This window comes from Tetrahymena thermophila, assembly GCF_000189635.1.
Source record: "Tetrahymena thermophila SB210 genomic scaffold scf_8254440, whole genome shotgun sequence".
In the NCBI taxonomy this organism is placed as follows: Eukaryota; Ciliophora; class Oligohymenophorea; order Hymenostomatida; family Tetrahymenidae; genus Tetrahymena; species Tetrahymena thermophila.
The window spans coordinates 189984-203443 of NW_002476221.1; the positions used below are offsets into that span (position 1 = coordinate 189984).

Sequence of the window (13460 nt, forward strand, 5' to 3'; positions counted from 1 at the left end):
AAAGCTTAATATTGCTTTAAATTGTAGAAATTTTGATTAAATAGAATTCAAATTTTTTATTTTAAAAAATTTAAACATGAATAAATAAATTTATTTTATTTAAAAATTTTATTTTATTTTCTAAGCTTCTGTGATTATTTTTTTAATTATTTTAAAATTAATTTAAAAATATTCTTAATTTTTGATGTAATACAGAAAATTCGTGAAGAGCAACTATTCGTTATTAAAATTCAAGAAGATTTTATCAAAAATAAAATCAGAAATAAAATAAATTAAAAATTTTGATTTAGTCATGCAAAATTCATAAAAATCTTTAGCAATAGTTGGTATGGGAATGGCGGGTCTAGGCTGTGCCTGGAACCTCACAAAAAATAAGACAAACATCAACCTGATGCTCCTCGAAAAGTCTTAGAAAGTTGGCGGAAGAGCTACTTCAAATTCGCGTCATGGATATACCTATGATCATGGAGCAAACTATTTTACTTTTGAAGGACTATCTTAATCTTAAAGAGTGATAGATATAATTAAAAAGCAGCTTCCTGCAGAGGATTTAATTTAGATAACAAAAGAGCTTTACCTTTTTGACAAGGATTCTAAAATTTATCAAACAAAAGATACTCAACAAACAGAAAAGTTAACTTACAGAAAAGGTTTAATCTAACTTGCAGAGCTAATTTAGAAGGATTAAGATCTGAATGTTAAGTTTGAATATTTTGTTGATAATTTAAAATATTGTCAAGATACCAAAAAATGGACAATAACTTATTCAGATAAAGCAAATAATAGCAACAAATAAGATGTTATAAGCACAGACTATATTTTATTAACTCCACCAGCCCCATAAATTGTTGATTTATTTAAAAAGAGTGAGTATCATAAAAAAGATGAAATTATGCAAATATTTGAGAAATGCAAATATAAAAAGTAGTTATGTCTTGTCATTGCTTTTGAAAAAAAAATCTAGGACATCCCATATTTTGCTTTATTAAATGAAGATAGGTAGCATTCGATAGTCTGGATTACTGTAGAAGATTAAAAGGAAGGACATGTTCCAGAAAATAAATCACTAATTATATGCCAAATGAGTGAGTAATTTTCTGATGAAAACTATGCAGCAAGCGATGAAGTTGTTATTTAAAAAGCAAAAGAAAGCTTAGTTAAATTGATGCCACAATTAGAATAGTAAAAAATGTTTGATAGTTAGAAGTTTTGTTGGGTTAAAAGGTGGAGATATGCTCTTCCTAATAATAACAAAGTTTCTGAGGAATCTCTATAAGAATTTTAATAAGATGGTTTATTTTTTGCAGGTGATTTTTTGATTGGAAGAGGAAGAGTTTTATAAGCTTTTGAAAAAGGATTAATTGCATCTGATCAGATTTAAGCTAAACTATGAGAGTTTTACTTACTTTTTAAAAAATATTATTTTAATTTAAATATTGTAAATAGATAAATTAATTTAATTTTTTTTATTTATTTTATTATCAAATATAATTGTTAATATTATTTTATTTTATATAGTTGATTTTTAGATAATCTTTCAGTAAAATATATTTTTTATTATTTGCAAAATAAATTAATCTTTGAGTCATTTGAAAGTATAAAAAGAAATTTAATTTTAAACAAATATAAATATTAATTTAAGAATTTTGATTTCAGAAATTTATTTTATATTTATTTTTTTAATTCAAAATAAAAATTGATTGCTTTTTTCTACTATCTTTGATTATTGTCAATTTTAATTTATAGCTCTTAATTGATTTTCAAATTTCTTCAAAAATAAAAAAGAAATACAATTAGAAGCTAATAATAATTATCATTTAAGAATTTGAGATTTTTTTTTAAATATTAAAATAAATTTCTTTTTCTATCTTTGATTGATTATTGTCAAATTTAAATTTTTAGTTCCTTACAAATAACTTATTAGCAAAACAAACTAATTTTTGAATCTATTTAAAATATAAAAGTAAATACATTTTAAAGCAGATTATAATATTTAACTTAGAAATTTTAATTTGAGAAATTTATTTATGTTTGTTTAATTTTTTTACTTTTAAAATTAAAATAAATTGTTTTTTATTTCAATTGTTGATTTTTTTTTTGTCAATTTTGATTTTATAGATCCAAATATGATTATAATTGAAAATACAATAAGCTGATTTTTAATAAGTCTCTTGAAAACATAAACACGTACATATACAACAAAAATAAATACCCATGAATTTCGAATCGATTTTTTAATTTAAATAGTTTATAAAAATAATCTATTAGGTCAATTTTATTTATAATATTCTTAATACTACATTTAGTAGCCAAAACAACTAACTGTAAATAAAGCAATAATTTCTGTTTGAGGTACTGCAACAAGCGAAATATTGGGAACTCTTTGAGGTTTCTTAAATTTTAAACCTGTATACTGCTAAAAATGCATATCTATAGAATATGTACTATTGGAAATATTCTGAATATAAAAGTATCCATAGCCTTACTTGTGATCAATATGTTTGCAAAACATGACTTATCCTTTTAATTTTAAGTTACTGTTTTTTCTAGCATGAGTTTTGAAGCATTCTTCCAAAAATTAATTAGGAATTTATTTCTTTTAAGTAGGTTATATTTCAGTTGTGTCAATACCGTAAGAGCTAACTACATATGATGTGAATGTAGGTAATTCCCATTTTACTTTAGCTTATATTAAATATGATCCAGGTTCTAGATTACATTCAATAAAAATTTCTCTACTTTTCTTTTATTATGAACCAATATATTTTATATTAGATGCTCCCTCTTGATCTAGTAATTACATAACAAAAATTCTTGAAATTCCTGTTTCATAGTAAATGTCTTTATCAAAGTTTCTTTTTGATGGCTATACAATAGAAATGTAATATGTTCCTTTTGTTTTAACTTATAGTGTAAAGTATTGTGAATGCTTTCCATCTGACTCTAAAACTTTAATGCTTGAGTATTTAAAAAAATCATGGTAATAGCAAATTGTAATTTAGTTAAAATATTTATAGAAATCTTCTAAACTCATATAAAATATTCCATCCTATTTTTTTGTAACTCTCAATTTTTCTCTAAGCTCTGGAGTCCAAAGCTAGCTTTCATCAGACCAATCTCCTTTCCATTCTTTTTTACCCCAGGGATTCCTTAGTCTTACGAGCATAACTTTACCAAGAATGTGGTGATTGATTTCTTTAAAGCTTCATTAATATTAAAAAATTTAGTTAACAGATAAAATATTTAAATACTGTTAAAAATATTTACCCTATTAAGCTGTAAGCATGAGAAGTTACTAGACCTAATCTGTCTGCTTATGATTTTGAAAGATCAGAGTTATCATTAGCAGCTGTAATTAAAAATCTGTTCTACTCTGAAAGAGCATCCATCAATATTGGCAACAGACTTTGATTCATTTATTAAATTGTATTTCCATTAACTTAAACATCTTCATATGTTAAAAAATTAGCAGTAGGAGCACCAGTAAGATCCCTCATTGCTTCATGACAATATCCACTTTCAATTTTTGCATAACTGTTAAATAATTTTGCCCAAGCTTTTTCAATGAGCAGAACCCATAATTCATTTCCATTTGCTTTAGTGAAAGCAGGTTTTTTATGGATACATGGGATGTGATCATCTACGTAGACAGCTTTCCAAGCACCATCATGACAAATTTTCACACAATAAATACCATATTTATTAGTTTTTCTCGTAATAAATAAGTTTAGTATTCTATGAGGTTCTTAAGCTAAACAAGACAAAGCAGAGAGAAAATAGCAATCTCCTAGCATACCTTATTGTATATCGTTTGGAGAAATAAGTTTCCCTAAGCCTACTCTACTTTAACTGACAGATTTAAATTTCTCAAACATACTATATGGTTAACCATTAAAAAATCCTACTGGTCTATACCACTATTTATTTAAAAATTTTAAAAGCATTAATAAAAAAATAATATTTTTTAATAAAATAACTTACTCCTAAATTTCTCCACTCATAATAACGTTTGCTACTTTAATCCTTAACTATAGAATCTTATGAAGGAGGGAAAGATGAATCAATAAATTCTTTATCGTTTATTTAGCAATCATAAAATTTTGTATAAAACTCCTCAATCCCTTCAATTTATTCATCTAAAATTTCAAAATAATCTTCACACTAACTGTTCAACATATAATTTTATTGGTTATTATTTTAGATTTAATTAATCTGTAAATTATTTTATTACCAATTATTGTTTACTACTTAAACTTAATCTTTAATGTTATTATTATTCATATTATTGTTATTTTTAATATTTTTTTTATCTTCAATGATTTTATTATTATTGTTATTCTAGATATTCACATTTTAATGAAATTAAGGTACCTAATTATTTGGAATTATTTAATTTTATTAATAAAATGGTATCGAAGGCGGATAATAAAAATTCGTATTAATATTTTAATTGTTTTAAAATATTCTCTAATTATTTTTATTATTTTATTGATGATTATTGTGATTTATTTTATTATTTATTATCATTGGAAAATTTATTATTTATATGTTACCATTTATATTTTAATTTTAGTAATATAAATTGGGAGGTGGTGGGAATGGTAAGACTTTATTCTTTTAAGAGTTTTACTACTTTTCTATCTAATTATAGTAGTTATCTTTCAGATTCATAAATTCTAAGAAGTCTTTTATATAAACATATTGTGAATTATCATCTGAAATAAGTGATTCCTTCAAAAACTACTGTTCTTATGCTGATAACTCAATTCCATAACTACCTAAAAAGAATACTAATTCTTAAAAGGATATTTTCTTAGATGGAAAGATATTCTTGATATCATTCAAATTTATAGCTTTTTTAATGTGTTATTCTTTTAAAAATCCTAATTTCTAGTTTAAACTTTCAAAGCTGTCTTCTGAAATCATTTTTTCATTTTCATTGAATATTACTTTATCTTTTTTACCAATTAAATTTTGTTTATTTTAATCTCTTTCATTTGCTTTATTTTCTTCTTCATCATCAGATTCTTCATTAATCAAGATAATATCATTAAATACTTTGTCTTAGTTTTATTAATTATTTTATTTATCATTTTATTAGCTTAAGTTATTTTGTAATTATTGATTATTAAGTTGAGCGTTTGGAAACAATTTACCAGGCGAATTACTATTTTAAACATTAGCAACATTAATAGGATTTAAAGAAGGATATTTGCTGCTAATTTAGTTAAAAACACTCTAGATAGAGGATATTTAATAATTATTGTTTTCATCCTTTGGAAACTATTGCAAAATAAATAATATTTATTCATCAGTAATATTTCCTTTTCTATCTTTTAAATATGAACTAAGCTAATCGGCATTTAAAAACTGTTTGCCTAAAGAATAATTTAATAAATCTCGCTAGAAAGACATAAAATTATTATTTGATTGATTGCTATAATTTTATTTAATACCTCTTAGTATTTTAAGGCAATCGCTTTCAATATTTTCACTCATAATTTTAAAAAATCCAAATAAATCTTTTTGATTTTTTTATTAAATTAAGAAATATAATTAATGTGCTTGAGATTGATTTTTGATCAGTTCAATAGTAAAATTAAAAGGATAATCAAAAATTACTTTAAAAAATAATAGACAAAGACTTGTCTACAATAAATTAATGTATAGAAATGTTCTTTCTGCTTATTTAGTCTTAGAAATTAACAGTAGTACAAGTTTTAATTAAATTATATTCACAAATCTAAAAATAAATAAAAAATTTAAAAGTATTTTAAATAAATTTATTAATCATTTGAAAAACAAATATTAAAAATGTATATGATATATATTTAAAGCTTATTAAATAAATATTCTGGAATTATTTTAGTATCTTTCATTAAATTTGTTAATTAAAACATATTATATAATTGATTTGCTTTTAATAAATTTCAAAATAAACACTCACTTCAACAAAAAATGTATCAATTTAATATGCTTGATAGACCAAATCAAATAAAAAAAACACCAATTTAGTTTTTACTCTGATGATTTATGATTATTTAAAAATCATATATTAAATAAAATATTCTTCTTGTCAAAGATATTGCATTTATAATATGTTATCCTTCATATAAAAACTTTTCAAATATTTGATAGCTCAAATAAGATTAAGAGTTTCATTTATTTTTATAAATTCTAGAAAAAAATAGATTGAAGAATATAGAAATATTTTTTTTCTGATCAGTAAGGTCTAAGAAATTAAAATAAATTTGAAAGCATTTATTTCAACAAAAAATGCATTATTTTTTTAAATAATTTAAATTTCTTATTACATTTGAGAAATATTTTGTAAAAACATACTTGAGAGCTTGTAACTATTTTTAAAATCTAGAATTAAATAAATTAAAAAATTGAATATTTTTCTAATACTAAATAAATGTGAGGTTATATGTAATATAAATTTCAAATTAAATATTGCAACAAAAAATGCATGGATTTTAACTCTAAAAAAATAATAGATTAAAATTAATTTAATTTAACATTTATATTGCTAAACAAAATCTTACTCAGTACTAATTGATATTTATAATAATATTTTTAAGTAAATTAAAGAATATTAATATTATTATATTTTGCTATTTAAAGATTTAGAAATATTAATTTTAACAAATAAATAATTATTTTAAAATTTATTTTTAAAACATCTTAAAAATATATAATTTATATAAATTAACTCAGATTATATTAATTTATTTATTTATTTATTTATTGTGAAATTAATTAGAGAAATAAAATATAAATTTATATTATGGTTTATTACTTTAGTTATTGATTGTAGAAAATTTGAAAACAAATAAATGAAAATATAAACAAAATATTTAGCAAAAATAAATATATGATCTCAAAATTGCATAAAATCTCAATCGAATTTAATCATAAATTCTCCACATAAACCCATATGATCACTAGGATATATTGTTTTATCAGTTTCTAAATGTTTATCACCAAATATATGAATATTTTATGGTTTAATTTAGTTACCTTTGAACCTATTATTTTTATATTATTAATTTGTTAATATAATAAAATTTAAAATAAATTAATTATTGATTTTATAATTTAATAAATATTTATTTTTCTAATCAATTAAAATTTATTTATGTTTTTAAAAATTATTTTTATAAAAAAAGAATTTTTATTTTTATTAAATTAAAAATACCATATATAATCAAAGCAGCCTTCTGGATCTGTATCCATATTCGGTGCTTATAAGCCTGTAGGAAATGTAATTACAGGTTCTTAACCATGAATTACTTAATAAGTTGACTTAAATCCCATTTCAGATAAATATTTATAGTTTTATTCTTCTTTAGGTGTCAAGTTAAAATCTCCACACAAGAATATGTTATCGCTTTAAAATTTGGTTATGTTATATAACCAAAGATGAATATTCTAAAGCTAATGATAACGAATCTACCAATCAGGTACTATGTGATGTAAGTGAGTATTGACTACCCAAAAGTAATTTGAAGGATCTCCATTTAAAGCAAATTTGATAGCATGGGCAACTCTAAATCCACTTAAATGCATCTTTTTATCTTCTAATATCTTTTAAATTTAAAATTATTAAAAATTAAAATTTAGGCATTTCAATTTAAAAACGTAAAAATGTTAGTCAGATAAATAATTAATTTTTTTTATTGATCAAATAATTATTTTACAGTCAAATTTTAATCGAAGAAATCCTTGTTAGCTAGTATAGTATTACCGTCTAATTTTGATTCTGGATCAGCACCAGGACGTATGTGGAACTTAAGCTAAGATTCAGCATGGAATTAGTGATAAAGACTTCTGTTTTTATCATCTTCTACTAAATGATCAACTTGATTATCCCCTAAAAATGATACTTCTTATAAGCCTAGATTAGAATATATTTAGAAACAAAATAATTTATAATTCAAAATTCCCTTCTTTAAATATATTTATTTACACATGATGTCACTTTATTCACCCTAAATGGTCTTCCTCAAAAATTCTTTCCTTTCATTGTATCTATCTAAAGTGAAAATATAAAATCCAATTACTTTTCAGAAATTACTTAAAAATGAAATACAATTAATAAATAAAACATATTTAAAATATTTTCTCTTTCTTTGTTAGCTTTAAATTAAAAAAGTAAAAAACTTACCTTATGTATTTCTAATATTAAAGGTAGAAAGAATTAGTTTAATTTCTTTTCTGATCATTTTTCTAAAAGAATTTATATATTTATTTAAACTAGTGATTTTTACAACAAAGTACAATTCTTTTCTGATAACTAAATAAATAAATAACTAACTAAATAATAAAAATTAATTAATTTTACGAATGCAAATTTTCTTATCTTAAAATACAAAAAAAGACACTAAACAAACTAGATTAAAAAAACCTTCAGTATAATTTGTTTACTCAATGTGAACTAATGGAATAGTACTATTAATTATTAAAGGTTAAATATATAAATTCATTAACATAGATTATTTAGTCCCAGCTTAGACATAATATTTTTTAAGTAATATTTATACTTGCTAAAGTGTGAATCCTTAATAAATTTTTGTACTTAGCATATTTTGTTAATTTAAACTTTTGAAAAATTATTTTTTATCATTTAATTTTACTAAATTATTGTTTTTTAATTTATTGATTTTTGTTATTAGAGATATTTGAAAAAATAGAAATATTTTATTTATTTATTAACAGTATTTAAATATGTATTTAAAATAAACAACATTAAAATGAGATTATTTATATATTATATATGTATAGAATATTTTTATATGCTTAATTGAAGAATATAATCTTGATACAAGCAAATTCTAAAGTTCTAGAACAATTTTTTTTGATAAAGTAATAATTTAGTATTTATATAAAGTAGAAAATCTATAATTTTGAAGTAGTAGCAATTGATTATTAATAAAGGAAGTATCAAGAATATCCAACAAACTACATATTTAGCATAAATTAGTCACAAGCTTCCTTTTTCTCATTGTTTCTATAAATTGGAGTTCTGCAATGTGGGCAATTTATTGTTTAGTCTTATTTCTTAAAATAGAGAGATTGCTATGAGTTTTAGTGAATTATATATTTAGACATACAGCTTGTGTGAAAAGCATGCTTGCATTTTAAAACTTCTATTTCATCATTGAGTTGGTTTAAGCTACAGAAACAAAAGCAGCAATCTTCGTTATAATAGAATTAAGGAGTAATCTCTTTGTTGTTAATAATTTTGAAATATGCATAAGTAATCCATGCAATCTTGTAGATTATATATAATGTGGTAGTTGATATCATGATTAATTCAAGCTTAAAGATTTAATCATATTATGCAGTTCTCATAAATTAGCAAACAAAGTCAACATAGTTTGAAATAATAGTAGCATAAATAAACTGAGCAATTTTATAAAAAGGAATAAATATTGTTTATGTCAAGTAGTTATTGAAGATGAGAGTATATGAGTAGCAGCCTCCTTATATGATAATATAGTAAAATGCATAGAATATGCTTAAAGTAAAATCAATAGCAAAAGAAGAAAATTAATAAATTATTGTTAAGCATATCATAAAGTAAATGATATAAATTAATGCGAAAACGCAAATATTATCTACTACAAGCATTATGGTTTGATAAGTAATTTTAATTCAAAAATATTTGAAGATTTTTGCTTGCTTGTTTTGTCTTCTTATAGTTTCTACCTTTATTTAAATAATTTATTCAATAAATTTGTTTTTTGATTTTCAATTCAAAAAAATTTTATCAGCTTTTTTTTTTAATTTATTTGAGTTTGTTTGTAATTTTATATTTGTAATTAATTTATAATTTTTAGATGAGCAGAATAATCAATTTATACTAAGCAATTACTGAAAATATTTCATCATGCTAACTAGTTACCTTATTTGAAATGCTGTATTAGTATGACATAATAATTTTTTAAACTTTCAATAGTCTAATTTCCAATCAATCATGTAGGATTGATTACATAGTCAATTAAAATAAAATCTATTAGTTATTTAAAAAACATAACATACTAGGATAATACTAATTAATTAAAATTCCAAAATTATTAATTGTTAAATAAATAAATAAATTATTTTATTATTTTTTAACTTTTAGCTTTTAAGGCAGCTGATAAGTTATTTCTAAAATTTAGTAGAGGAAATAAGAGTTTTTCTATTCTAATTTGAAGAAATAGAATTTATTGAAAAAAATTAAGACACTATATTTGGTAATGTGTCATATAAAAACAGCATTTATTTTCATAAAATTAAATTCTTACTAAATGTAAAGAAAAATTATGTGAATAGATGTATTTGTATTACATAATAATTTTTAAAACTTTCTAAAGTTAAATCAATAAATCATGTAAGAGCTTGTATTCAAAAAAACAAATTTTATTTGTTGCTTACTTGATTAAATTCATTTAGAAAGTACTTCTTTTGCTTTTGCTTGATGATAAAAATCAAAACGTTTATTTAAAATAAATAAATAAATTTTTTTGAATTTTTAAATCAGCCAAAAAAATAATTGTTTTGATGTAGTAGAATTTTCTTTCCTAATTTAAAGAAATAGAATTTGTTTAAAAATTATAAAATAATATTTTGTAATATGTCAATTATAATAAATAAATACATACATACAAACTCTTGCTACAATATTTATTTAAAAATTCACTTGATAGATAAAAAAGAAACTTACTTAAAAAATAATTTGTATTTTATTTATATTTACGCGAATTATAAAGTTTGATTTGTATTAAAAGTTATTCAACCCTGCATAAAATTTAGCAAGCAATAATAGTAAAAAGAAGAAATGAGCTACCAATAATAGAATTTAAGCTAAAGCAATTACTATAATTCTTAGTACTCTAATTTATCCAATAATTAAATGTAAGATCTATATTCAACACACTCAGATCCTTATAACTACCCACCTATGAATAGAAAAGACTTAATGAATTTACAAACCATTTGTAGAAATTAATTTTATATATTAAAGAATCTAAGTCATTATGCGATTTATAATATCATTTTAAAACTAAATAGAACCTTATGAAAATGGTTTTTATCACATTAAAAATGAAACTGTAAGGGACTACAACTTGAACACAAAAGATATAAGGGGTAAATAAATGTCTTTTTATTTTTATTTAGAATATGCATTTACATATAATTATTATTGATTTATATTAGAAATGTAGAAAAAAACTTTATTTATTTAAATAATATAATTTAATCATGAATAGGAGCATAGCCAAAATTCAAAATTTAAGAACTAAATAAACCTGATTTATTTAATGTTAATGATATTGATGGAGCTGTACCAAGACCTCATATTTAATTTACATAATACAATAAAGTTAGTCACATACTAGATCATGATGATATAAAAGGCTCTCATCCTAATATTAATAAATTTTATACTAAGAGAGAACCTTTCAATCCCTTAGAGCCATAATATAAGTTGCAAGAAGCTTAGTAAATAATTACAGATCCTCCAAAATTCTTGAGAGACACACTATACATAGATGTAAAATTTATTTTTATGAAATAAATTAATAATATTCTCCTTAAACGTTTTAAATTCACTTAGAGTTCATACAAAATTTTATTCTTCAAATATCATAGGATATTGATGGCACGAGAGCAAAAAAATAAGTATTAGCATATGATAAAAATTTACCTGAAATAGAAGGTGCATAATCTAAAAAAAAATTCTTACCTAAAGACTACGTTGATTCATTAGATGTAAGAGATATAAATTTGAAAAAATAGATAGAATTATCTAGATGTGTAAATCCACTTAATCCTACATATAAATGGTAATATGATGAAGCTAATCTTTAAAGTTAGGTACTAGGGGCCGTTGATGGATCAAATTCAAGATAGCTTCATAAAGAATTGAAATATCCATTTGATAAATATTCTTCTACCGACATTTAAGGTGCATAAGCTAGCTCTTTGATTAAAAAATATAACATGAATGTAATAAATTAATTTTCAAAATAATTTACTTAATTTTTGATTTACTGCATTAATAATTCTTTATAAATATTAAAATATTTTTTAATTAATTTAAATATATTTATACATAATAAATAATTAATATCAGCATAGATATGCCTACAGTAACTAAGATATAGAAGGAACACAGCCAGGTACTAAAAAGATGGGTATCTAAACCAATAGATGTCTTAATCCTCTTCGTCCAGATTATCAATTTTTAGGAAGAACAGAGGCTGATAATGCATACGGTGGCTTTTAATTTGAAAATTAAAAGTAATTTTTTACTCTAAAATTATATATATTTGGGTTAAATAACTATAATTTAATTAAAAAAATAGAAAACAGAATTAAAATTACCCAAGAAGTTAATTAGCTGCATCAGCTTCATAAAATTTGATTAGGACTAACTAGAATGTTATGCCATAAATTTAGCAATAACTACCACTGTAATTAAATATTTCATTTTATGACAAATTCTTATTTTTACCAAAATATTATTAGATCCTAAAGCTAATCTGTTTCCTAAATCAATCATAGAGAAGTGAATTAAATCCAAGCTTCCTAGCAGTAACCATTAAATCAACTGAGACAAAATTAATAATATTAGTAGCAGTAATAATAATAGTAGTAGTAATATATCCCTTCTAATGGCTATAATAATTAATAGCAACAGTTTTAAGACTATGACAATTAATAGTATAATTAGCAAATAGATTATTAATTACAACAAAATTAAATTCCCTAAGTGTATTACTAAAGTTAGAATAACAATTAGTAAGGTTATTAGAATAATAATTATTAAGTAAATTAGAATAACAACTTATAAGCAAATTAAAATTACAACTAATAAGGAAATCATCAAATTAACTAGTAAAATTAACAAGCTTATTAAGTTTAGAATGGTCAATATTATAATTGAGATTAAATAATACTCTAAATGTAAAATTAAATAGACAAAAAAAATTAATAAGATTTGTCTGTAAATAAAATTATTTAGTTTATTTCTTATTTACATTAAGATAGTTAAAAAGTAAATTTTAATAATGGTTAATGAATACGAAACTACAATTTTAAATTTATTTAATATTATGTTTTAGGAATATGCTTTAATAAATTATTATATTTTTTTGAATATTTAATATTTTTAATTTAAATTATAATTAATAAAATTACAAATTGAGAGAAAGAGAATTCAAATCATTAAAATAATAAGCAAAATAAACAAGCATAGTAGTTTTAGAATGGTTAATATTAAATAAGATTATTTATGCTAATTATTTAGTTTTTTCTTACTTTAAAATTAATAAATGCAAAATTTAATAATTATTAATAAATATCATTTTAATTAATTAAATATTATGTTTTAGGAATATGCTTTAATAAATTATTATATTTTTTTTTAGTTTGTTAGTTAATTAGTGAAATTAACTTTTAAAAAA

At 21.4% G+C, this 13460-nt stretch overlaps 5 protein-coding genes across 5 annotated transcripts; 2 read left to right on the forward strand and 3 right to left on the reverse strand. All coding sequences in view use genetic code 6, as the record gives it.

Annotated features, from left to right (window-relative positions):
• Positions 1–292: 292 nt before the first annotated feature.
• Positions 293–1393, forward strand: TTHERM_00825590 (NAD/FAD-dependent oxidoreductase; the record flags this gene model as incomplete). The annotated part of the gene is made up of 1 exon (XM_001031427.2): positions 293–1393. The coding sequence occupies one exon, from the start codon at positions 293–295 to the stop codon at positions 1391–1393; it is 1101 nt and encodes a 366-aa protein (XP_001031427.2).
• An 876-nt stretch (positions 1394–2269) lies between these two features.
• Positions 2270–5535, reverse strand: TTHERM_00825600 (calpain family cysteine protease; the record flags this gene model as incomplete). Its single annotated transcript, XM_001031428.2, has 3 exons — positions 3982–5535; positions 3268–3917; positions 2270–3203 (listed from the first exon to the last, which is right to left on the reverse strand). The coding sequence occupies exons 1-3, from the start codon at positions 5497–5499 to the stop codon at positions 2270–2272; spliced, it is 3102 nt and encodes a 1033-aa protein (XP_001031428.2). The 5' UTR covers positions 5500–5535.
• A 1366-nt stretch (positions 5536–6901) lies between these two features.
• On the reverse strand, positions 6902–8228 carry TTHERM_00825610 (endonuclease/exonuclease/phosphatase family protein; the record flags this gene model as incomplete). Its single annotated transcript, XM_001031429.3, has 5 exons — positions 6902–7031; positions 7202–7590; positions 7704–7900; positions 7973–8038; positions 8171–8228. 5 exons carry the CDS (start codon positions 8226–8228, stop codon positions 6902–6904), a joined length of 840 nt encoding a protein of 279 aa, XP_001031429.2.
• Positions 8229–8946: 718 nt separating this feature from the next.
• On the reverse strand, positions 8947–9636 carry TTHERM_00825620 (zinc finger protein; the record flags this gene model as incomplete). The annotated part of the gene is made up of 1 exon (XM_001031430.1): positions 8947–9636. The coding sequence occupies one exon, from the start codon at positions 9634–9636 to the stop codon at positions 8947–8949; it is 690 nt and encodes a 229-aa protein (XP_001031430.1).
• A 1192-nt stretch (positions 9637–10828) lies between these two features.
• TTHERM_00825630 (hypothetical protein) lies at positions 10829–12940 on the forward strand (the record flags this gene model as incomplete). Its single annotated transcript, XM_001031431.3, has 7 exons — positions 10829–10988; positions 11062–11139; positions 11262–11545; positions 11644–12000; positions 12128–12294; positions 12360–12467; positions 12523–12940. The coding sequence occupies 7 exons, from the start codon at positions 10829–10831 to the stop codon at positions 12938–12940; spliced, it is 1572 nt and encodes a 523-aa protein (XP_001031431.3).
• Between the last annotated feature and the right edge of the window lie 520 nt (positions 12941–13460).